Source organism: Sabethes cyaneus, chromosome 2 (genome assembly GCF_943734655.1).
Source record: "Sabethes cyaneus chromosome 2, idSabCyanKW18_F2, whole genome shotgun sequence".
NCBI classification, from domain to species: domain Eukaryota; kingdom Metazoa; phylum Arthropoda; class Insecta; order Diptera; family Culicidae; genus Sabethes; species Sabethes cyaneus.
In genome coordinates this window covers 125,791,087-125,818,395 of record NC_071354.1, presented here as the reverse complement: position 1 = coordinate 125,818,395, position 27,309 = coordinate 125,791,087, and the positions used below count along the sequence as shown (strand labels likewise).

The window sequence follows — 27,309 nt, the reverse complement described above, 5'->3', positions numbered from 1 at the left end:
AGTGTCCTGATTTTTAGTCTGGCCAATATGGTCACCCTAGGTATATTGTACCAACGTCTCCTGAACAGCTTTTGCGACGCATCCAGCATCCGATTCCGCTCTCCTTTTTAAATTATGCCGAAATTTCATCACTTGGCTGCTAATAATAGATTGGGCTCGTGATTGTGTTCTGATATACCGAGTAGGGTAGGACTGTCCAGAACGCACCGTGGGGGTGCTGGGAGTGGCCCATGCTATTAATTGCATAAAAACGCGGAAACTATTTGGTAAAATTATGAATGCGCATTTTATTTTGGTGTAAAACACGCTAATTCATAATTATGTAGCATGTAAAAGCATCAAACATAGCCACATCCAATAAAATCAAACGATTATCCGCGATCTCATTCCACATGTAAGAAATCACGGTTTTCTCTTAGGCTTTTGCCACTAGTCGGTATGCAAATTTCATAATGTATTTATTTGTCTATTTCATAATGTTTTATTATGTCTATCTAATTGATATACTGTCATACTCGATGATTCATCACAAAAACGGCATTAACTATGCATATTTTTCACATATATTGCAAAATACTTCAAAATACAAAACAGGGGCAGAATGCATCACAGCGGGATCGAACAGTTATAAAATATTTTTAATTTGCAGTACATCTTTTGTTTCGGATTATTTATTAAAAATGTAGCAATATTATGTATTGTATAGGACTTAGAATTTGCCTTAAACCTAATTGTACATTGTTTAACTTACAATATTTCATCACACATCAGTTGGAGAAAAGTAGATGATTAAATTTTATTGCCAATTATGTTGAGATATGAACCCATTATGTCCCAGCAAACAAGCGTTTGCAACAAACGCTATAACGAACGATTTCGCCATTTCGGCAGCCTAGTTTTAGGAGTTTATCCAACACGCGATTGAATAGTAAATTTTTTGGTTGCGTTTAACGCCTAGCTGGGCAAACTTGGAGCGTTTTGTCCACGGGCTTTGGCGTTCTGCCTCACGTAATGATTTCGACTCTTGCCAAAAATCGTCAAAAATAACAAAAAATACTGGTTTTTGTTAGGAAATTTCACCAGGAGTAAGTGTAAAAAAGATCGCAAAGTCTTCTAGAAGTTGAAATACGTGGAACAAACACGCCGTTGCTCTGCAAAATGATGTTTTGCTTAAGCGGTGCATTCTGCACCACCTTACCCTACTTTGTGCTTCCCGTTTACGATTGTTGACCTTGCCCTTGCTGGACATTTTTCCTCGGTACCTGCAGAATGACACCGAACGCGACACTCCCAATAGAAAATATTTTTGTCAATCTGTAATCCATACAATATAAAGATACAAGAAGCTTAATGATATTTTTATCTCAATTAATTTTTTAATTACCTACCTCTTTACGGTTGCAATGGAATATGTATCCGGCTAAAAAAGCAAAGCCATGGGTTTATACCGTCTTTAGACATTACCCTTCTTTATCGACAGACTTCGCAGCCGGCTGTTAGAGTACAGGAAATTTACGGGGCCAGTGCAACAATCCTACTGACTCTAACTAGCAAGCACCGCCTAGCCGAGATTCGAACATAAGACGACTGGCTTGTTAGACCAGCGTCGTGTATCCGGATGTATCCGGCTACAGATAACATATCCATCCCACGTGTCGATTTTACAATTTCAACTTTGATGTTTTCCATTTTTGTTCGCTAAACTCAACTATACTCATGAACACTTGAGTGAAAACTAATCGTAGATTTCATTTATCAGCATCTCTTAACAATACCTCGATGAAATCAGCAAGCGCATTGTTCTACTGAACGATATTGTTTTAAGACTGTCCACACATCCGATTGTGTAGCAGAAAATAGGACTATTGTTTAGATACAATGCTAGTTATATATACAATGCTAAATTTGTACTGGCTGTAAAAACTGCTGTAAAGTCTGCCGTATAAAATTTTGAAGGCCAAAAATCAAAAGAACAGTATTCCTTGGAGCAACTTCTCGTGTTTGAAAGAAGGACAAAATAATTAACCATAGCTACCGTGAACGGATGTAAGTAATTCCGATCGCCTCCTTATTCCTACCACTCTACTCTACTTCAACTAAAGTAGTCAATTTTTAGAAGAATGCATCAAGAGCCATAGTTAATGAGAATCCTTATTTTCAAAGCTTGTACTATAGATTTTAATCCAATCTTTTAAAAAACGGCTACTTTAGTTGAGTAGTTGGTGGAGTGGAGAGAAGTTGACTGGAGTGGTGATTGGTTGGTTGAGTGATCGGAATTAGGAACTGATCGGAATTATCTATGTGCATGGTATATACAGTCGGCTCGATGTCCAAATAAATATTGTTTTAATAAGCCGGCGTTTATTCGCATAAAACCTAGCGAAAAATCTTCGATTGAGTTATCCTAGGAGCAAGTCGATCTACGTTTGGTTTGCAGAGGTTCAATTGATTTGTTTTAAGGAAAAGAAAGCGGTTTTGCCGTACCATCTGGCGGAGAACTGTTATGTGATACAGAAATAACATTGTAATGTTATAAAGTTATTGAAATTTAACATAACATTTAAAAAGAAAGATGGTAACATTGATACATTAAGACGTTACCTGTAAACTATGTAACAAAAACATTAGTTTGATATGCTACAAAATTATTTTCTCGTAATACATAGAAATTACCGAACGTTTGTTACATGCTAATGTGATCGAATAGTGAAGTTGATAAAGCGATGAATTAGTGTATGTATAAATTGTATTGTTTGAGCACAGTGCTTAGTACGCAAAGTTAAGTTATTAAAGTGAGATTTAAATAACGATTCTATAACATTTGCCCGAAAGAGACTAGCTCGAATGTAACCTTAGTGGATCCGTAATCGCAAGGTTGCAGAATCTACTTTGATGAGTGAATCTTAGTAGAATCTAAACCATTCTACTTAAGACTAGGACTATTCTCAGGACACCCGATCCTTTGTGCTCAATTTTCTATTATCCCGATGATGCTTCTTATAGAGTTAATATACTGATAAGAGGAGTTATTGCGAACGCACTGCAAAACTAGTCCTTCTCTAATCTAAATGCTGAAACAAAATAACACCGCCTAAAATCAGTTTGAAAGCCGCAAAAAGCGGCTTCGCCGCTTTATATTTTACAATAGTAAAATCGATGCGAGGACTAGGGAAAACTAACTAGAGGTCAGTAGACCTAGGAAAACAAATAGACCTAGACAGATGTGATTTCTGCGGGGGGGCTGCCCCCCCGCAGTGGCCGGCGCTTCCGACGGCGGGTCACCGGCGAACACTCGCCGTTGCCTACGGCCGGCTCGCCCTGAATCATCTAGGAAACGTTTGCTACTAATATGGTAAAAGGTCTCATATCTTATGATAAGCATAATTTATATCTCGCTTAACCAAAATCAAAAATTCAAAAATTACCGAGCTTGAAAATCAGTCAAGTGATTGAAATCTGACAGTATAATAACGAAACGAAAATTCGTTACGATATTGCATTGATATAAATTTAAATGTTCATTATTGGTGACAAATAACATTAAAATTATAATAAGTAATTTGTAAACACCGCTTGTTGAGTGTAACAAGCCAAAAAAGGACCTTGTCACTTTTAAGGATAATTCAATGCGAGGACTAAGGAGGGCTAAATAGAGGTCAGTAGACTTAAGAAAACGAATAAACCTAGAGAGATGTGATTTCTGTGAAGGTCCTGCGGGTCGCCGTCAACATTTGCGGCCAGCAGCCGTCTCGCCCTGAATTATCTTTAAAACATTAGCAGCATCTTGGACATTTTCTGCATGGATTTTTGCAGCACATTTTTCTCCGACAAATGGTTTTCCGCACAATAATATTTTCCACCAAACGGTTTTCCGCGAAAGAGTTTTCGGCGTTGTGATATTTTTCGCGAAATTGTACTTTCCACGAAATGGTCTTCCGCTAAATGGCTCTCCACGATATGGTCTTCGGCGGAATGTTATACAATCGATTTCTGTGGGAAGGACCGACGCATCTGCCGGTGGGTTTCGACCTGAATCATCTATGAAATGCAATAAAATTTTTGATTTTTGATGATTTATAGCACTTTTTATTTTGCCAAGTATTTACTTACGATTATGCTAATGTGTAATGTCAAGCACCATTGTGCCATACAGTACAGCCAAATGACTTCATACAAAATGGCCGTAAAATACATACCGTCAAAAACCCCCACATGCCAAATTTGGTTCCATTCGCTTGATTAGCTATAGAGTATTGAAGAAATTTGTATTTCATTTGTATGGAAGCTCCCCCTCTTAGAAGGGTAAGGGATCTCAGTACACCATAGGAAAAATCTTACCTTCTAAAACTCGCACATCCCAAATTTGACTCAATTTGCTTGATTAGTTCTCGAGTTTTGAGGAAATTTGTGTTTCATGTGTATAGAGTCCCCCCCCCCCTCTATACACTGTATAGAGCGTAACTCTCCGTAAAATTGTTCTCTTAACTCCTTCATAAAATTTCTAATCATTTTATCTATCCAACGACATATAAATTGTTCAGTTTCGTTCAGTAGTTTAGTAGTTATTAGCATTTAAAATCTTTCATTCAAACGTTACACTTCTATTTTCGTTTTCACAAAGTGCTACCATGCTGCATCAATATCCGGACACTTAAGCAGGTCTTATGTTTAATATGCTCCGTAAACAATAATTTCGCAACATTCTAGTAATTGCTTTGTACCATAATCAAATATCAAGCTTAATTTTGCAATAACACGTCAATTTTATAATAAAAACTCAATAAAATACATTTAAATAAGAGAAATAAACAGGCTTGTCTTGTTCATAATTCCGGACACCTCACATCTCAGTGAATCAATATCCGGACACTTTTGAATCGGTTTCCGGACAGGCAAAACTTTTTCGTATTTTGTCTAACAAATGTATGCCTATAAGTACACAACTTATCACTTGTAAAATGTAGTATTAAAAAATCATCTCTTTATACCATCTTTTACTTTTAATGCCACTTTGGCGTCATTAATGGTACGATTTTAGTCAAGTGCTACACTGACCCACTTACCTAACCAAAGAACGAAAGCTCTACATTAAATACCTCAAAGTATTTTGGATTTCCAAATATTTTGACGGTTCCATGGATCGAGACTCCTTCTCTTACCACACCTTCTGCCTGGTTCAACAAGTCCTTTCGCATTTTCTAAGAAAAACATTAGGTAGTTACCATCAATTGTCCAACATGTCCGGATTTAAAAAAATGGTTTCAAATCCGGACAGCGTAATTATTTATAAAAATACACTTTATTTCAACACATTAATGAATGAAACCGTCTCAATTAATTAAAACTAACCTTCTTTGTTAATACTGAGCCTAAAAAGTTGGTTTCTTTGTAATAATAAGTTCCCAAAACCTTAAATCGTGAAAGCATTACTTTTTAGTAATCTGAAATAACTCGCAGGAAAAAGACACCGTTTGGCAAGTACGTTACGTTTGGATTTATTTAAGTTATTTCGCGCAGCCTACTTAATCACCGATTATGTTTAAACGATCTTAGATACATTTAAAAAGTAATCCACATAACTACACATAATAAATTATATATATTCTTACTTAATACGGATAAATTAGTGAAGGTGTCCGGATATTGGTACCGTCCGGATTTTGATGCAGCATTGTACCCAGTCCCAGTATAGTAAACAAAGACGTGGTCCTGCGTCAAAAAAACTACAAGGTATACAGCCCTAAGGGCTGTACGAAAGGGTGACGTAGGACTATATCAGATTATTATATCAAAGACTAATGTAAACTGTATTTCTGGCATATATATGTTTATAAGAATCTGTCAGTGCCATTGTTCAACTGAATGTTTAAAAGAGAAGAGCGAAATTTTCAGATGCAATTCTTCATTGAATGCAATCAATGGTGGCTTTGGAAAGACGTGGACGGCGGTTCATAACTACAACGCCTGCAACCATTGAGACATAGAAATTTCTTTTAAAAATCACTTGTGTGCATTATAAAGGTTGAAATAGTAATGAATGATCAGCCCACAGATTACTGTATCAAAAATGATTATGCGTAGCTTGACATGTTTCAATAATATTACTTTAACTCGCTTGTGGCCTTTAAAAGGGTCTCGACATGAATGGCAACAGGCAAGTAAGTTAGCGACGTCGATTCATAGTCTCTTGTTCCGAGAAAATTTTACTAGTTTACTTTCACTGCTTACCACTTGTCTCATAGCAGAAAATATGGCACATACGCAAACATTTCTGTTTATTTGTATGAGAGTCCTTATCCTCCTACCACAGCACATTGGCCTTGCCAGCGTTGCTGATATTGCTCAGGGTTTTGCGTGAGAAAAAAAGAAAGTGAAGTATTTTTGCTTTTGTCAACACTCACGCGTTGACAGTTCAGCACGAGATTTCCTGTAAGTGCGAGCAGCCTACGAAATCTCTTTCAACGCTGGCAAGGCCAATTGGGGAATCGCTAGCCAGCAGCCAAAAAATGGAAGTTCATTTCGACTCTCTGTTATATTTTTCCTGTGATTCTATACTATTGAAGTGTTCAAATCCAAAATTTTAGATCAATATAACAAAATTTGAATTTTCTATTAATCTTCAAAGTATGCTATCTCAGCATGTTTTAGCGTTTTTTTGAAAAATAATGCAATATTTCAAAATATGCTAGAGGTCTCATGGTAGCTCGGAGTTCAACGATGTGTGAGGAAAAGTTCTTCAAAAAATAGTGCTAAATAAATCCCATTTATTGAGTATGCAGTAATTTTATCATAGTATGCCACAATTTTAATTTTCATTAAAAAAGTACCTTATTTTTGCATAAAACACGCTTAAAAGTTTTGAAGCCAAGATTCGCCACTATTGACACTACCGGTAAAAGTTAGCGTAAAATATGAGCTTTCAAATGGATATAGTCTCATTTAGCGCAGAGTAGCGCATAGTACAGATGTTAAGCTTGTAAGACTACTATTACAGAATTCAATAATATAGACAAAATGCAAACACTCAGAGTAAACGTAGGATATCTCAATTATGAGATACCTCCTTTACATGGTTGGATAAGCTGCTTTGAATGCATGGTCCAAATTGCATATTAACTAGATTTTAGAGGTTGGAGAAAATCTGGAGGATACGGCAATAGTAATGACGGAAATACAGCTCGATGATCTTTTGCCAATCATGATATTAGTTCTGAAATCACGGGTATAGTTTTGAAAATTATTAAAAGGTTGAAAAATTTTCGCATAGCATGTTCTTGAACATATTATTTCAGAAAAATTCGAAACTTATTGTTTCCATGCCACAAAACTTTATATCAGGGTGTACTCCTGATATAATGGGCCCACCGCAAAGAATTTGATTCGCGGTCATAAATGAACCTAGACAACTATATTGCTAATAGGACGAATGACAGAAGAAACACAAAAATAAGTTTTTTTTTGTTCAATTATAGTCACATTAACAGCTTGGGTCTTTCGTGACTTCTGCGGGGTTGGGAATTAAACCTAGGTCCTCGGTGTGAGAGGCGTGAATTCTAACCATTACACCGGGATTGACCCCAACAAAAATAAAGGCTATTGCGTTATGATAGTGATAAAAATACAAGAGAATATTTTACATGCAAAAATGAGTGTGAAAATACAAATCGTGATAAAATTATTCGTCTTCTTATTTCTCCGGATAAAGTTTATAGCTTCTTCGAAACGGAAAAATGTAATCTGAAAAATCTTTCTGAGAACGCTATATTACTATTGAAGACGAAATGTGAAACGAGTGATTCTTCAGAAGAAGAAGTAGACCAAGAAGAAGAAGAATAAGAAGAAGAAAAAGATGGAAATAAAGAAGATTAAGAAAATTAATAAGGGGAAAAGTTTTGATTTTTGATTAATATTAACTTAAATGTGATTTTGTGTTGTTTATTAAAGCTTATACTTGTTTTGTATTGTTTTATATAATGTTTTATCCTGTAAAAATCCATTTGCAATAGTTTTCCAAATGACCCTTCCCAAGTAACATTTTTGTTGTACAATAGCTTATCAAGCACTTGTTCCACGTGAATCAGCTGTACAACAGTTTAATAAGCTATTATATAAGAAAAATGTTACTTGGGTTATTTCTTATATGTCATTATACTTAAAAAATACATGAAAAATAGTTGAAAATTCTCCTTAACACCAAAAATATACGTTCTAATGCAAAATAAACCTGATATTCGGGCTCAGCACCCCAAAACTACTTAAGAACCACATATTATCCTGTATTTAAAGAGATTTTTTTGCTTGGCCAGCATTTGTATGGAGTCGCCCCACTGCACAGTGGTCCAATCAGCGAAATACGTGATCGTGTGATATTGCGCCAAAACGAGAAGTTTTTCGCATATATTGTCTTTCTTTGTATAACAAGCCCTTTCTTATGAGAGAAATCTTTGGGTGATTAATTTCCTTAAAAGTGAGATAAGAAATTTATTTTCATGTACATTCGAGATACAGGTTTGGTACTTTCGGCAAAGTTGTAGTAAATATCAATGCAAACAACTTTGTCAAAGACACTATACTTGTGTCTCTTCATGGAAAGTATCTATGAAGCGTTATTCATGGACAAACCCTTTAAAACAGTTTTTAAACCCTGACTTATTCTGGTCAACTTTTACGCGTTCATAGTGTTCTAGAAAGTTGTTTATCTTGCTAAAATCAACGTTTTTGTAGAACATTATTATAAGCGATTTTCTGCAGTTTCGGAGATTTTGAGCATTTTTGATGAAAAATAGTACTACTTTGAGCTTAAATATTTCTCAAGGTGGCAAATGGTGGCAGACCAAACAACTCCTACTTAAAAGTACAACAAAAAACCTTTAAAATCAAGTATCAATTGACTGTATCTGTTTGTATCCTCAAAAGTTATAGTTCCCCTTCACAGCCATGTTTATCGAACAATTAAAATGTACTTCGGATGCAATAAACGCCATTTTGTTTATGTTGACAATCTCTTTCTAACAAGTTGAGTTACCAGCAATTTTTTCGCCTATTTTCGAGTCGAAAATGAATTTGACACAATTAATAACAGAAAAGCATCCAAATAACGAATTTCAGTCTATTTTGTTCAATACCTTCGATTGATGTCTTTTCATAAGATCCCACTCATAATGGGCTGGTACCAAATGGCCGAAACACAAATGGTCGAATCACGAATGACCGAAATCCAAATGGCCGAATTTCAACAACAGTCACAGAAGACCGAATTTTCTCAGATTGACTTTTTAGTCTATTTAATTAGAAAACACGAATTGACAAGCAGTTAACAATTAACTTTACTCAAACAAAAAATAAAATAAGCAACACATCTTTTTGTTGTACTTTTAAGTACGAGTTGTTTGATCTGCCACCATTTGCCACCTTGGGAAATAGTTAAGCTCAAAGTAGTACTTTTTTTCATCAAAAATGCTCAATATCTCCGAAACTTCAGAAAATCACGTATAGTAATGTTCTACAAAAACGTTGATTTTAGTAAGATAAACAACTTTCTAGAACACTATGAACACGTAAAAGTTGACCAGAATAACTCAGGGTTTAAAAACTGTTTTGAAGGGTCTGTCCATGAATAACGCTTCATAGACAATTTCCTTGAAGAGATACAAGTATGGCGTCTTTGACAAAGTTGTTTGTATTGATATTTGCTACAACTTTACCGAAAGTACTAAACCTGTATCTCGAATATACGAGAAAATAAATTTTGTATCTCACTTTTAAGGGAATTAATCACTCAAAGATTTTTCTCACAAGAAGGGGCTTGTTATACAAAGAAATGTTTCTAAAGACAATATATGCGAAAAACTTCACATTTCGGCGCAATATCAAACGATCACGTATTTCGCTGTTTGGACCACTGTGCACTGTGCACAGGGGTGAGGGGTGTCAAATCATCATAAAATAAATTCATGCCTCCAAAAATCTCCACCTGCCAAATTTGGTGATTAGTTCTCGAGTTATGAGGAAATTTGTATTTCATTTATATGGGAGACCCCCCCCCCTCTTAGAAGAGGAAGGGGTCTCAGCATACCATAGAAAAAAATTCTGCTTTCTAAAACTTCCACATGCCAAATTTGGTTCCATTTGCTTGATTAGTTCTTGATTTTGAGGAAATTTATGTTTCATTTTTATAGGACCCCCCCTCTTACAACCTCCATAAAATTACTGGTCATTTTATCTATCCAACGAAATATAAATCGTTCAGTTTCGTTCAGTAGTTTAGTAGTTATTATCATTTGAAATCTTTCATTCAAACGTTACACTTCAACTTTCGTTTTCACAAAGTGCTACCCAGTGCCCAGAGGAACGTGCTGCTCGAGCCAAAGATGCTGATACCCAGTATAGTAGACGTAGTCCTACGTCAAAACGAAATTAGGAGAATGGCCAAGCACAACTTGGTTGTGGTGGTGGGTGGAAATGCCACCTATTATTTTAACTAAATCACTCACTTTTATATTTTGAATGTTGTGAATGGTATGTTTATTTGTGCGGCTTATCCTATGTATTGAGAAAAAATTGTAGCTAATTTGTTGGTACTTACCTCATAGCGCCCATGTGATATCACAGCTATTCGTTGTTGCGTTATTGTTACATGCTTAATATGAGTGAAATGTTCTGTGCCAGTTTCCTGAACACCTGCCAGTATTAAAAAGCTGTCGCCATCAGGGGCAAAAATAGGATGAGGTAATATATCCAGCCATTCGTTTTCTGGTGCCCTTTCAGAATGATGCTGTTAAAGAAATGAGAGAATTTTATACAAGCTGCCAGCCGAAAGTAAAGATAATAGGGTGACGACACCAGAAATCGCCTCTTTTTCAGACGGCAAGCAGGAAAACTGAGATTCATTGCCATATAGTTCCATATCGAGAAGCAATGTTTAGCATGATCGGGTTTACGAGGAATTTGAAATTTCATCGCAAATGAATACTTCAATCAAGCTAGCCCGGTTCACAGTGATAGTTCTTACCCGGTTTCACCCGATAGCTCGATGCACAAAAACAATCCCAACTGGCTCCTCTCTCAGGTTTTCAGCATATAAATCAGAGGTGTGATAGAGGGTAGTCGCTGGTAGTCGGCGACTATCCAGTTCTCGCAAACTCCGTTTTTTTATGCCTCTAACTACCACAATTTTGCATGGTTGGTACTGCCCAACATTGCCCAATGCTTCCTGATTGGTCTTGCCTCTAGTCGAACGACATGAGTTTTGAGGGCGCTAACAGTTGTTAGATCACAAATCAACGCAAGGCGTGTTCATTAAGAATTTCTTTAGAATTACCAAGGTGCTAGGGTAACAGAATATTTCCTTATTGGTCTTATCTCCTTGCAAAGGTTATGAGTCTGGGGGCGCTTACAGTGAGGGTTTCATAAGACACACCACGGCGCTATAGTAACAGAAGGCTTCTTGATTAGCCCTCTCGAACGTTATGGATCTGAGGGCGCTTACTGTTGTTTTACTTCTACTTCAGACAGTGAGGATTTCATAAGATTCACCAAGGCGCTACAATAACAGAAGGCTTCCTGATTAATCGTGTCGAACGAACCTGAGGGCGCTTACAGTAAGGATTGCATAAGAATCATCAACGCGCTATAGTAACAGAAGGCTTCCTGATTGGATCCTGAGCCATAGTGGGTAACCGTCGCACAGTGGGGCAGATTGATCCGGCGCTCGGACAAAACCTCATAACTTCTTTCATATGCTTCGTAAAGCTTTATTGTCTTCAGCAACATTGTTTGTAATAAAATTGCGCATCTTTCTGTAAATTTTAAGCAGTTGTATTTTTATTCCTATAGATGGCGTTGAGATCTAACTTTTTAAATAATGACTTTAGAAATATTGTGTCTTCAGAAAAGTTGTTTGTCCTGTAAAGTTACGTAAAGTTACTGAACATACCAAAATTGTAGGACTTACGGGAATCAAGTTATAAATATTTTAAATACTCAAACACATTTTTTAAGTAGTCGAAATTGGTAGTCTGACGACCTCATATACAAATTATCACAATCTGTATATCAAGAGTAATTTAGTATTATTATTCTGGTATAGGGTAAATCAACCATTTGTGGACCTTTCTATACATTATTTTGAACTCGTTACACTAAACACCCAACCAATGGCACTTACAATATTAGTAACTTTCGAATAAGCCTAAATATATCAATTTCTGATGCAAATCTATATTTTACAGATTTTTTAAAACAGATTGGAATGTCCATTTTCCTTTTATGGACCCTTGCGGTTTACAATAGAATAACGACCGGGTCCATTATAGGAATTTTAGTGTATTTTGCATGGAGAGAGTCCGGTAATGGCAACATTTTTTGCATTGTTTATAATGGACACACTTGTTGAAAACGCCAATTTTAAAGCATTAATAATGAAATGCAGCTAAAATTTTATCAACTCAAATGTGTGTTATGTTTAGTACGGTCTGTTTCATGTTATATATCCTCAGAAATAAGAAGTATAAGCTAATAAATACCGAAATTTTATGCGAGTGTCCATTACAGGTAGAGGGTTTACTATATAGGTTAACTTACCCTACTATCTGCTTTAGTGCATTCATGTAATTTTTTTAATTCATTAGTTTGGCCATACGCAGCAAAAGGATATGAGTGGCGAGATAGGCTGTCATCGGCCTGAGCCAAATCCTGGCAGAAGGCACAAAAAATAACGAGTAACTGACAGAGTATAGCAATCTGTTTATCCCACCCCATTGACATCTCTATATCGAGCTGCAGTGAACGTCAGCGACAGCATGTTCGGGGCTCAAAATTTGACAGCGGGCCCAAATCAGACTGCTGGCAGTTGAGTGAAACGCAGTGCTGACATGGTATCTCATTTTCGCACACACGAGATGTTGGCAGCGAAAACATGGTTGCCTGCCTACGGGGTGGTTTATCCTGCAAACACGTATCAACATGTTCGACTCTAAATAAACAAAATGGAGGCTAGTTGAATCGAGCTGAAAGCCCAATCGAACATATTCTACTGCCAACTTGACTTGAAACAGAGCTAATTGGGAAAAAGCTGTTAAGTAGTCGCCTTTACAATGTTCTGAATTCCCCTTATCGACTCCGATGTATCTCATAACGATAATAATGCTATGTCTTACATACACAAGCATGACTTTTTAACGTACAGCAGGAATGAACTTCGCACTGGCGCGCGCATTTACTAATTTGTAGTCTAAAATGTCGGAAAACATGCATTCGAAAAACTTGAATATCTCCGAACATCGCAACTAGTAGCAGCTAATTTTTTGCTTGTTACTAGTTAACAGCCTGAATGTTGATTTTATGGTAGTGTCAGAGCGGAAATCTGTGGAAATCTTTTTCTACACGCTATTGAAAATTGACAAAAATAACAAATATTTTGTTCTAAAACCCTTCGTCAAAACAAAGCCTACTAGTAAAAAATCTGTCTTAATATCACCTAAACTATTAGTTTATAATCCCCTTTAAAAGTAATTGTCCTTTAAAAGTATAGAATTTTAAGCAGCATGGTAGCCAGATACTAAAAGATTAAATGATATTTATTTTTTCTTTTCCCAAAAATTTTTTACACTGTGTTTCACCTTCTTTAATGCCTATTGAAAAACTACTTATTAAAACATTTTATGTATATTTCTTATAGATTATGTGTCTACTATACGTAGAATATTAAGTTTGATAGAATATCTCAAATAAAAATTTTGAGGTTTTGTCCGAGCTTTTTCGGGTTCTGCCCCATAGTGCGTCGGCAGTGACGGTGTTTGATTTCATCCCTTTGTTCTGTCGGACCGGCGGACAAAGACACATAAGTAAGTTTTTTACAAAGTTTTGTTTTTCAGCTTTGCAGTCAAATTGCTGATAAAAAACGAACGTTTTTCTTCTACTTCCGACGTTTCGATTTGTATTAAATCTTTCTCAAGAATTGAAAATTATCGTTTTTCGTCTGGTGGCTCTTTTGAGTTGAGCATTAACGGTCACTTTTTTAAATGGTGCTAGCATTCGTTTTTGCTGCAAAAATATCACAGAATATCACAATTTAAAAAACTTTTTTAAAAAAAATTCGAAATTTGGTACTATGCGCTACCTTTACCCAAAACTAACTGTAGGTAAGTTTTTTTTTCTTAAGACGGAACCGAAAGTGGCTAACGTTATTGTGTTAGTGCGACAAACACTGTACTGTACATCTCATGTGTTCGTTAAAAACCTAAACGATTATTTGAATATTGTATCAGTATTGGTAATATATGTCAAATAGCGGAGCTTGCAAACATAAACAGCTGATCCGCAGCCAACCGCACTGACTACAAACATCCCGAAAAAGGGTTTGTTTTCGTTATCAAGGCATTCCGATTCAATCAAAATTAACAGCAGCAACTGAATAATGCGTAGGATCACTAGGATGTTTAATTAATCCGCTGGCCCTATAATTAAAAGGCTGGCAAATGAGTGAACATGTGCAAATATATCACCTCTGTTTTCTAACTCCTATCTCTACCTCCACGAGGTGCCGGCTGGGGTACGGTAGCCAAAGTTGCGCACCTGGTGGTACGCAACTTTGGTTGTCGTATGCAGACAGAGAAGGTGGAACACTCGCCGTGTGGTTTCCGGCTACCTAATCGTGCAGTTCGGCGCAGGATTTTCGGAGGGCGCGGCTGCGGGGTGTGAGCACACCGGGAGAGAGTTATTTTCTCAGCTGGCTTAGCACAGAGAGAGAGAGAGAGAGAGACTCTTAATCGGTCTGTTTTACACAATCTGCACTTACGCCCTTTGGCGGTTGGTGCCGAATTGTACGTTTGGGCAAAAATTGAGCCACGGGACCTGATCCTGCCGGGAGTCGGCAAATCAGGTGCCCCTAAGTCAAGGTCTATCTCCGTGCCGATGACTGAATGGCTGGAGGGGTGAAAACATGCCAGTCGCGAACGGAGTGCTTTGGGCATCTTGCCCCTACTGTGCCATGCGGGGCTCTGGTACGGTCGATCTTTGTTGTCCCTTGCGTTTCGTGGGAACAGCATAGTAGTCCTGCCCAATTTCCCTTATGGGTTTTACGCCAAGTGCGTTCTGGCCAACTTAATTGGCTTCGCTTACAATTTGCTGTCTGATCTGTGTTGGAGATTGTTTGTGCATATACTCCGCTAGTCAAATAGTTAGAGTCGCACAAATAAATCTTCAACACAAACGGGCAGCAAATTTGTATTTATGCGAAAAACTTTTTAATGGCTCTGTCACCATCGCATTGGTCCAGGAGCCATATTTTCGCAAGGGGTACTTTCATTCGACAGATATTGGAAACCAGAACTTTGCTGTTTTCAGCAAAACTGGTATGACAAATCCTCGTTTGATGCCCAGGGCATGCATATTGTTGCATAGGTCAATTAGTGCATGCCTTATCTCTGAGTTGACTACTCGAGATATTTGTGCAGTCACAGTAGAACTCGTCGTGGATGATGTCCATAGGCGCTATGTCTACTGTTCTGCATACTTACCACACGATGAACCGTCTCCCAGCGACGATTTCAGAAATGTGGTGAGATACTGCCAATCTAGTGGGCTTCCGCTCATTGTAGGCAGTGATGCCAATGCCCATCACATCATTTGGGGCAGCTCGGATATCAATCTGAGAGGCTCTGATTTGATGGAATATTTGAGTGGTACCAACCTTGGAATACTCAACATTGGCAATTGTCCAACTTTCATACGAGCTGGTAGAGAGGAAGTGTTAGATATAACACTCTGCTCTAACAGGATCAGTCATGAGTTGGCACAATGGCATGTTTCAAATGAGACACCAATATCTGATCATTGCTTTATATATTTTGATCATTTGGGTGTCTCCTTGAACGCTGCAACATTTCGCAATCCGAGATTTTCTGACTGGGAACTCTTTGAAGAGGAACTGGCGACGAAATTTCAAGGATTCGAACCAACGATTGAGTCATCGATCGACTTGGATGTGGCTGTAGATGTCACAACATCTTTTATTGCGGAAGCTTTTGAAGTAGCTTGCCCACTAAAAACTATTAAAACGACTAGAGGAACACCATGGTGGAACTCTCATCTCGCGGAACTAAAGAAACGATGCAGGAGAGCCTGGAATAGACGTCGGAGGGATGGCGTGGAGCCTTTCAAGCAGGCCCGGAAAGCCTATGCAAAGGCTTTACGATCTTCAGCACGCACGAGCTGGCACAGGTTCTGTAGCAACGTTTCCAGTTTCGGCGAGGCAAGTCGACTTAATAAAATACTGTCAAAATCGAAAGATTATCAGGTTAATAACATTCGAAGTTCGAACGGTGAATACTGTTCGAATGACAATGAAATCCTGGAATGTCTCTTTTATAGTCACTTTCCGGGCTGTGTGGAACCTGAAGTTCGAAACGATCCAGACATCGTTTTAGGTGGCTTAGACTCATGGGCTTTTGCTCGGAGACTTGTCACAACTGAAGCGATTGAGTGGGCCGTGAACAGCTTCTCTCCATACAAATCTCCTGGAACAGATGGAATATACCCTATTCTACTGCAAAAAGGATTCAAGTACTTCAAACACATTCTGAGAAGGATGTTTGTGTGTAGTATTGCTATTGGGTACATCCCAACTCAATGGCGTGAAATAACCATTAAGTTTATTCCTAAAGGTGGACGCGCGACATACGAGCAAGCCAAAAGTTTTAGACCAATCAGTCTAACGTCTTTCTTGCTTAAATCACTTGAGCGGATTGTTGATCACCACATCCGCGAAACAAGCTTAGTAGAAGTTCCTCTTCATTCAGCACAACATGCTTATCAAAGTGGCAAATCTACAACCACTTTATTACATGATGTGGTGGATAAAATTGAGGTTGCTTTTTCACAAAAGGAATCTTGCTTAGGAACTTTTTTGGATATTGAAGGCGCGTTTGATAACGTATCTTTCGCTTCCATTTTGGAGGCTGCTCGTTATCATAATGTGCCTTCAATAATCATAAAGTGGATAGAACAAATGCTTAGTAACCGATTGCTTTTTTCGTCCTTACGGCAAGCAAGCATTTGGAAGCAAAGTGTTTGTGGATGTCCACAAGGTGGCGTTCTCTCGCCTCTTTTATGGAACCTTGTGGCGGACGGCCTATTGAGGAAACTCAATGGTCTAGGCTATCCGTCATATGGTTTTGCGGATGACTATCTCATCCTAGTAGTTGGAAAGTGCATAAGCACATTATTTGACTTAATGCAGCAGGCACTACGTGTCGTAGAAACGTGGTGCCGAGAAACTGCACTTTCGGTAAATCCGAGCAAAACATCTATCGTCTTATTTTCAAGACGTAGAAATACCAATGGAGCTCGCGCTCTGCGCTTTTACGATTCGGATGTTGATGTTGTGAACGAAGTGAAGTACGTGGGGTTGATTCTCAACTCCAAGCTTGACTGGTCTACAAATATTGATTTCCGAATTAAAACAGCGTGCATGGCCTTTGGGCAATGTAGACGAGCAATTGGCAACTCTTGGGGGCTTAAACCCAAATACATACACTGGTTATACACGGTCGTTGTCAGACCAATACTGGCGTATGGTTGTCTTGTATGGTGACAGAGAGGGGAAGTTGTGACTGTCCAGACAAAGCTAAACCATCTTCAAAGGATGTGTTTAATGGCAATGTCTGGTGCATTTACTACAACTCCTACTGCCGCCCTAGAAGCTATTTTCAATATTAAACCTCTACACTTCCACCTGAAGCAAGAGGCACTAATATGTGCTTATCGACTACACGCGATTGGCCTTTGGCAGTCTGTGGACGGTTCCACTGGTCATACTCGACTGTGGTCGCAAATTGTTGCTGAGGACAAGTTTGCCCTTGCTCCTAGCGATGTAACGCTCATGCGTACTTTCCCGTATAGGACTTTCTCAAGTGACTTTCCTCCTAGAGAGGATTGGATGTCAGGCTACATGGAAAGGAAAATTTCCGACTATGTGGTCTGTTATACCGATGGTTCCTTGTACGAAGGTCGCGCGGGTGCTGGTGTTTACTGCCGTGAGCTGGAATTGGAGGAATCCTATTCGTTGGGTAGTTACTGCACCGTTTTTCAAGCTGAAATCTTTGCAATTATGTGCGGAGCTCAGTTTGCACTTCAGAAAGAACTGATAGGCAAGATTATCTACTTCTGTTCTGACAGTCAAGCCGCTATAAAAGCCCTTTGTGCGGCTAATTCTAAATCTAAAACAGTCATCGCCTGCCACACCCAATTAGAAGAACTAAGCATTCTAAATGCCGTTCATCTGGTTTGGGTTCCTGGCCATTCTGGTATAACCGGAAATGAATGGGCTGATGAACTAGCAAGATCTGGAGCAGGAAAGTCGGTTTTCGGACCGGAACCTGCTTTACCAATTGCGGCATGTTGGATAAAACAAAAGATTCGATCTTGGTTTTCATCTGAACATGTACGTTATTGGGAAAATCTTGAAACTTGTCGTCAAACGAAAAGTTTCATTGTTAAGCCTTGTGAGAAGGTTGCGAAATTTCTTTTGCAACACTCAAAGGTAAATTGCAGTATTCTTGTCAGATCACTGACTGGTCACTGCAGACTAAATTATCATATGGCTACGATTCAGCGAGCTGAATCGTTTCATTGTAATTTATGTGAATCCGACTACGGTACACCATATCACGTAATTTGCAACTGTCCTGCAGTAGCACAATTGCGTCATAGGATCTTTGGATCCTACGTCTTAAATGAATCGGATTTTAGGAAACTAAAATTACGAGACATTTTGATGTTCCTTACCGAAAGCGGTATTGAGCTATAAGCTCTTATTTATCATGAGTATACCCCCCAGTGGGTGTACTTTTGATAAGTTAACTACCAAGGATTGCAGTATCCCCTCGGGGGTACAAAAATCTCTCGGTATATATATGTTTGTGTTTGTCCAAATTCCTCATCCACCCCTTCCTATTCCTCCTGTTTTCCTTCCCGTCCTCATCAGGTAAATGATGACACGGGCAAGATGGGCAAGGCACAAATCTTCCACATGATTGTGAGGAACGTGCTGCTCGAGCCAAAGATGCTGATACCTGATACCAATCAAAATTAACAGCAGCAACTGAATAATGCGTAGGATCACTAGGATGTTTAATTAATCCGCTTGCATCGGATTGCGTTTTTGATTCCTGCATTTGCGTTTTGTTTGTTTATTTCACTCTAAGCTCATCGATGCGGGGAAAGTTGAAAGCTCTTTAAAAGCTCATTGATGTGACGAAAGTTTGATACTGTGTTGCTGCTTTTTCGGAAATCGCTAGTTCAACGAAATATGTGCGCAACCAAATATCTATGAACTAATTCCAAATTATACATTGGTCGCTTTTATGAACACGTAATGATCGATATGAACAGTTAAATATACTTTCCATTAGCAATTATGTTTTGCTGAGCGTTTATTGATACATAGCAGATCGATAAATTGAATTACAAGTTTAGGAAATTATAACAGCACTGGAAGCACTGATTACGTGGCGAAAGCGTGCTCTGCCAATACAGATGCATTTTTAAGGCGCAAAACAATACATGTTTCGAATGGTAGCCATTTATCCAGCCATCTTTGAGCCACTTTCGGTTTCCCCTTAAATTTTCTATTTCGTTTGGGGTATATTGAGTCCTTTGCAAGTAAGTTGAGAAGAGAGGTTTTTCTCTTCCTAGAACTTTCTTGCAAGACATAGGAACATCGAGGAGATCGTCAAAGGCACCTTCATCAGCTACAATAAAGCTGTAATAAAATGGGAGTCATTTCATCTCAAACGTACACAAAAATCGGAAAAATTGGATCCGACCATCAGCGATTTTAATCAAAGTTGGCATAATTGTTTATTCCGACCCCACAACCAATTTCCCAAAGTATTATGCCGACATGTGCATTCCATAAGCTCTGTTCATTAACTCCTATTCCTACCTCCACGAGGTGCCGGCTGGGGTACGCAACTTCGGTTGTCGTATGCTAACAGGAAAGGGGGCACAGTGGATCTCGCCCACATTAAGATGCAGCCCCATCAGCGGGATAAGGACCTTAGGTTAACAGCCTACTGTACCAGAACATAAAAAAAGTTACTGGGGGGGGGTCAAGTCATTTTTTTATTAGAGAAGTTTTAAACTTATGAGGTTCACTCGCCTCTGGAGGGAGGCCAAGTTAGTATGCAGAAAACCTTTTGTTTAAGAAATATATTTAATGCTTATGTTACAGAATGTTCTTTCTAATTAATTAATTAATTAATTTGTTTAACTAAGTATTCATGTAACACAAGTAACTTTCTAATGGTTTTCATAAGTTTGCGTACAATATGATTTCTGCTAATTAGTTTGCTGGTGAGAAGAATGTTTTACAGGATTTTTAAAAACTTCATAGCTTCTGGCACTCTCGCATCGAACCTATTTTTCCCTCCGCAAGACGCTTCGATCAAGGAGAATACGCCGCACAAAGCTGACAATGTACAAAGCGCTAATCAGATCCTATTCTTCAGCAGACAAATTTCTCGCCGGATCTCTTCGAGATCGGGAGCCGGCACGCTGTTGTCGTTTGTAGGCACTCCGAGGTTAACATCCGTTGCGTCTCCTGTTGCTATATCGCCGTTGAGGTGCTCATCGAAATACTGCTTCCATCTATCGAACACCTCGCGCTCGTTTGTGATTAGATCCCCTCCCTCGTCCCTACACATGTCAGGTTTAGGTGTGTAGCCCTTACGAGTTTGGTTCATCTCCTCGTAAAACGTGCGCGTCATTAGCCCAGAATGGTTGTTCCAGCTCCTCACGATCTCTGTGCTTCTGGTGCTTTTTCCTACTCAGCATCATGGTCAACTCATTCCGCGCTTGTCGATTCTTGGCCAAATTCTCTCACGTGGATATGATTAGATAGTCAATCGTCAATCGTCCATCGCGCAACGGACGTCGGATTCCTGCGAAGCGAGCCCGTTGCTTCTTTATTATCAAAATGCTTGCGGTATGAATTCAAACATTGACGACTACATGCTCGCGTTTTCGGATGGTTTCTTCGACATCATCACACTTACGGAGACTTGGCTCGACGACCGCACCCAATCTGCCTACTTGTTCGGAGCTGAGTGCGACGGCTTCCGTTGTGATCGCGGCCCCAACAACAGCATGAAGAAGACTGGTGGAGGTACGCTCATCGCTGTTCGTCGCAATATGAAAGCCCACATTATCAATGAAGCTGCATGGAACATCCTCGAGCAAGTTTGGCTATCCATACAGCTAGCCGATCGCAAATTATTTATTTGCGTTATTTATTTTCCACCGGATCGAGTTCGTGACAAACAACTGATTGATATACATATTCAGTCTGTTTTGTCGATCACTGCTAGAGCTAAGCCGTCAGAGGAGATTGTTATTATTGGAGATTTCAATTTGCCGAGTATTCACTGGCGCCCTTCCCGAGATGGTTTTTTATATCCTGGTCCAGATCACTCTGTCTTGCATACCTCAGCTTTGGATCTTCTCGATGGATACAACACGGCAACCTTGCAGCAAATTAATAGCAACGTAAATGAAAATGGGCGTTGTCTCGATCTCTGTTTCGTCAGCACTAGCGACATCGCTCCCAAGCTGACGTATGCACCTGCGCCTCTCGTTAAACTGGTTCCTCATCACCCAGCCCTTGTTCTGTCGATAGCTAACCGTCACAGTGTTGTGTACTCTGAGCCACCTACTCGTATTCGTTTTAACTTTCGCCAAGCTGACTAAGAGGGTTTAGTTAGCGAACTACACAACATTGACTGGGTGGGCGCCTTGAATCCCAATAGTATCGACTCGGCAGTCAACGAGTTCTCATTAATCATGAACGAATTGATTGGCCGTTACGTTCCACAAGTTCAAAGACGTTCGAGGAAATATCTTCCATGGCAGACAAAGGAACTTCGACGTTTGAAAGCAAAAAAGAAAGCTGCCTTTAGAAGACTTTCTGCAAATGGTGCACTGTTGCTTCGTGAATATTATCGACGTATTAACTATGAATACAAAGCTCTAAAGCGACGTTGCTACTCGAACTACAGACGACAAATGGAGAGAAAGTTAAAGTCAGATCCCAAGATGTTCTGGAATTTTGTTTACGAACAACGAAAAGTGTCAGGTATGCCTTCCAGTATGGAATTTGGTGACGATAAAGCTGATAGTGCCGCCGCTATATGCAGTATGTTTGCATCGAAATTCTCTAGCGTGTTTTGCAACGAAGTGCTTACTTCTGCACAAATCTCGGACGCCGCAAGCCATGTTCCTCGTCTTGGACACTCCTCCGCTTCTATTGACATCGATAACCACATGATTCTGGCAGCTGCCGCCAAATTGAAGCATTCGTGTTCTCCGGGTCCGGATGGGATTCCGGCAACGCTGATTAAAAAGTGCATCTCTGGCTTGCTCCAACCTCTCACTCATTTGTTTCGCCTATCTCTTTCCACTGGAAGATTTCCAGTTGCTTGGAAACAGGCATTTATGTTCCCTGTTCACAAAAAGGGCGATCGAGCGAATGTCGACAACTACCGGGGAATTTCTGCACTGTGTGCTGCGTCAAAACTATTCGAGCTGGTCGTCATTAAATCAATATTTTCGCATTGCCAACAAGCCATTGCAGACGAGCAACACGGTTTTATCCCTAAACGGTCCTGCACCACGAATCTACTGTGTTTTACAAGTTATGTGACGGACAGCTTTATTGGACGATCCCAAACAGATGCGGTATATACATACCTGTCCGCAGCCTTCGATAAAGTTAATCACCGCATCGCAGTCGCTAAATTGGATCGGTACGGTTTTTACGGCAATCTGTTAAGCTGGCTAGAATCTTACTTAACTGGACGAACCCTGAGCGTAAAAATTGGTGACGAGATCTCCGATTCGTTCCCCGCTACTTCCGGGATTGCGCAAGGTAGTCATCTGGGTCCACTAGTGTTCGTTCTGTATTTCAACGACATAATCTGCTCAATAGAATGTCCAAGACTCGCTTTTGCGGATGATTTGAAGCTTTTCAATAGGATCCATAGCACTACCGACGCGCTATTTCTTCAAGAACAACTTGATATGTTTGCTAACTGGTGCGAAGTGAATCGTATGCTGCTCAACCCAGTTAAGTGCTCTATGATTACGTTTACGAGGAAAAATCAGCCGTTACGTTTCGACTATAATATCAACGGAATTCCAGTTCAACGAGTCGACCATGTAAAAGATCTCGGTGTGCTATTGGATATTAAATTAACCTTCAAACAGCATATATCGCTCATTGTTGCCAAAGCCTCTAGGCAGTTAGGCTTAATTATGCGAATGACTCGTGACTTCCGCAGTATCGAGTGCTTAGTAACGCTTTACGGGTCGCTTGCTCGGTCTTCATTAGAATATTGCTCTGCTGTATGGATCCCGCACTACAACAATGCCATTCAACGCATCGAAAGCATCCAGCGCCGATTCGTACGCTACGCGCTTCGAATGCTGCCTTGGAGACAGCCCACGAGGAATACACGATACGAGGATCGCTGCCAGCTCATCCGATTAGACACCCTCGAATTGCGCCGAGAAACAGCGCGCGCCATGGTAGTTTCCGATATCCTGACTTCCAACATCGATTGCCCCGACATTCTTCGCCAGATCAATCTGAATGCACCATTAAGAGTGTTGCGAAGGATTCCTCTGCTTAACCTGCCTTTTCGTCGCACCAACTACAGTGCTAATGGCGCCATCACTGGTCTGCAACGTGCATTCAATCGTGTTTCAACAGCGTTTGACTTTCATCTGTCTAAGCAAGTGTTACGCTCTTTGTTTCAATGTTTCGATGTTTGCTGTATTAGGTATTAAGAGCCATTAGGGCATTGTTGCCTGTTGGTAAAGTTATAAATAAATAGTTTTCCCAAGCTCTTCTTTTCCTACAATTCTATCGCTTATTGGCATTCCCCGTCAAACCAATCATTTCGTGCACTCGATGCATCCACTCCTAGCACAGTGGTTGCCTCGTTGACGGCCGAGCGTATCATACTCCATCCGTTTTCGAGGGTTGAAGCATCTAGCTCCACAGAAGTAGGCAGAGCTTCATCCAGTACGCGCGCATAGATTTCGGCAACTGGCGGGTTGTTTAACTGCCGAATGTTTAACCGAGAAGAGCGGCTTTGTCGCGAGATATAAACCGTCGATAGTTTTAAACGCACATGTACTGCTACTAGGTAATGGTCCGAGTAGATAGAGAGCATACCTTGGTGATATTCGAGAAAAACCGGCACTCGATGAGAATATGGTCGATTTGGTTCGAAGTTCGTTGGTCACGTGATCTCCAGGTGGCTTTGTGGATATCTTTGTGGGAAAAGAAAGTGCTCGGGAACTGCAAAGTTGATGCATCGCTGACTGTTGTCGTTTGTGTCGGTGTGCAGGCTATGGGGCCCGATCACAGGTCTATACATTACTTCCCTGCCGACCTGGGTGTTCATAGCCCCGATGACGATCTTGATGTTCTATCATGAGCAGCTGTCGTACGTTGCCTTCAGCTGCGCATAGAACGCTTCCTTCTCGTCGTGTTCCTTCGTCGTTCTCAACACGCACATCCTCTCGTTGATCGTTTTCCAGTCCTTTATGCGATTCTGCATTTTGCCCAGCACTACGAAGCCCGTTCCCAGCTAGTTGGTTGCTCCACCGCTCTGAAAAATTTGGGCTTTACTGCCACGGATCCTCCACACCTTCTCGCCTTTGCGACTTATCTCCGCTGCAGTGCCAGATGCCAAACTTTCGGAGTCCCAACTAATCGAGCAGCACTCTATCGCCACCAACGAAATTTAACGATCTGCAGTTCCAGGTACCAAGTCTCTATTCCATGTCCATATTTCGTCGCCTTTGTCCATGCCGAATGTTCCAAGTAACGGAGAGCTACATAGTTGACAATTTTCACAGTCTATGAGAGATACAAAACGATGTCGGTTATATTGTTATTCAAAGGCGCACTCATCAAAAATATACTTGTGCTAGTTTTAGCTTGATGTATTGTTATTCTGCATTGAAATTTTTTTTTAAAATGTAAGCCAAAACATTTCGGGGGGGGGAGGGGGGGTGGTCTTAGGCAAGGCCCCCAGGGCACCCCCCCCTGGCTACGTGGCTGGCCTGACTCTTGAAATCCTGGGGCTGAGCGAGGTCCGCTGGCCGGGTACTGCCGAACACAGGACATCATCCGGGCAAGTCTTGCTTTACTCTGGCATACGAGGTGAAAATGCTACTCGAGAAAGAGGAGTTGGATTCCTACTGCGTCCAGGGGCACATGCGGCCCTGATGAAGTGGGAACCGATAAATGAACGAATAATTGTTGCCAGATTCAGAACACTGGTTAGGAACCTTACGGCAATCCAGTGCTATGCGCCAACAGATGCTGCCGACCTGCAGGAGAAGAAGAGAGTTTTTACAGCCAGCTGAACAGCGTGGTTGAGAAAATCCCGAAGGGGGACATCCAAAATCACATGAGCGACTTCAACACGAAGATTGGCTCAAACAACACGGACCTTGAACGCGTCATGGGACGCCATGGCCTAAGAGAGATGAGCGAAAACGGGGAGCTGTTTACAGAATTCTGTGATAATAACGACATGGTCATTGGTGGATCGCTCTTCCCCCATAGACCAGTACATAAAGTCACGTGGGTTTCCCGCGACGGCCGAACAAAAAACCAAATCGACCACATCTGTATCAGCCGGAAATGGAGAAGGAGCCTTCTTGATGTACGCAACAAACGCAGCGCTGAAATTGCATCCGACCATCATCTTGTTATCGCTGAGATACGTCTGTGCGTCGCACGTGTTCAACGACGGGAGGAAAATGTTGGATGCTGCTACGACGTCCGCCAATTGGAGAATTCTGAGGTGAAAAGGGCCTTTGTCGAACAACTTGAATTTCGAGCCTCGGAGTTGCCACCTTGTGGAACCGTCGAAGAGCAATAGACCGGCATCAAGAACGCATTCATCACGACCAGTGATGAAACCCTCGGCAAAGCGCGCAGCAGATGGAGGGAGTGGATTTCGGATGACCAACAAAACCAGCAGCGTATGACGCCTACAGTTCGTCGAATCAATCGCGTGAGCTCGGAGGCGCCATCGATGGATGAAATTGTAGCAGCCATCAAGAGTATGAAATCCAATAGAGCGCCAGGTATAGATCGTATTTCAGCCAAAATGCTCAAAGCTGACCCATCTTTGTCAGCCCAGATGATGCATCAGCTTTTCAGCAATATTTGGGAAACCGCGACTTTTCCGGTGGACTGGATGCAGGGCATATTGGTCAAAGTCCCTAAGAAAGGAGACCTAACTGAATGCGGTAACTGGCGTGGCATCACGTTGCTCTGTATTACTCTCAAAGTACTCTGTAAGATAATCCTCAACCGGATCCAGGAGAAGGTCGACGCTACTCTCCGGCGGCAGCAAGCTGGATTTCGTGCTGGCCGATCACGTGTAGTCCATATCACAACGCTCCGCATTATATTGGAGCAGATCAACGAACTCTCTTCTGCTGGTGTTCCTTGACTTCGAAAAGGCGTTCGACCGACTCAATCACGAAAACATCTGGGGCGCACTTAGATGTAGAGGAGTTCCGGATAAGCTAGTCCATCTCATCGAGGCTCAGTACGAGGCGTTCTCGTGCAAGGTTTTGCACGACGGCGTCTTGCCCGACCCCATAAGGGTTACTGCTGGCGTGAGACAGGGCTGCATTTTATCACCGCTTCTGTTTCTCATCGTTATGGATGAGATATTAGTTGGAACAATTGACAGTAGACCAAATCGAGGATTGCCTTGGAATCCTCTAACGATGGAGCAGCTCAATGACCTCAACCTAGCCGACGACATTGTCTTGCTCGCACAACGCCGAAACGATATGCAAAGCAAGTTAGATGACCTCTCCGAGAGCTCCAAGGCAGCAGGTCTCACAGTCAATGTAGCGAAAACTAAGTCTATGCTAGTGAACACTGACAATTCCTCCAACTTCACAGTAGCGGGACAACAAGTCGAGCAAGTAGACGCCTTTCAATATCTTGGTAGCCAAACAACGCCCGATGGTGGTACCTAGACTGATATAGCCACACGTATCAGGAAGGCCAGGGGCCAGGGGTGGCAGGTCTGCGAAACATTTGGCGCTCAAACCAGATCACTCTACGTACGAAAACCCGAATCTTTAATTCAAACGTTAAATCCGTACTGCTGTATGCCTAGCTAGTGCTAGTTATTTGAGCAATATAATGCATTGTTATGTCGACTAATGTGGTATTTCACTCCCGTGATTATTCGAAACTTCGAAGTG

General features: G+C 40.6%; 1 protein-coding gene across 1 annotated transcript in view; it reads right to left on the bottom strand.

The window, feature by feature from the left end:
• Window positions 1-27,309, bottom strand: part of LOC128738116 (dipeptidyl peptidase 4) — a gene marked incomplete at its 5' end in the record, with an annotated part of 707,787 nt that overhangs the window by 409,342 nt on the left and 271,136 nt on the right. The window contains one exon of the mRNA XM_053832982.1: window positions 10,586-10,774. Within this exon, the coding sequence (XP_053688957.1) occupies window positions 10,586-10,774 (189 nt within the window). The remainder of the gene's footprint in view (window positions 1-10,585; window positions 10,775-27,309) is intronic.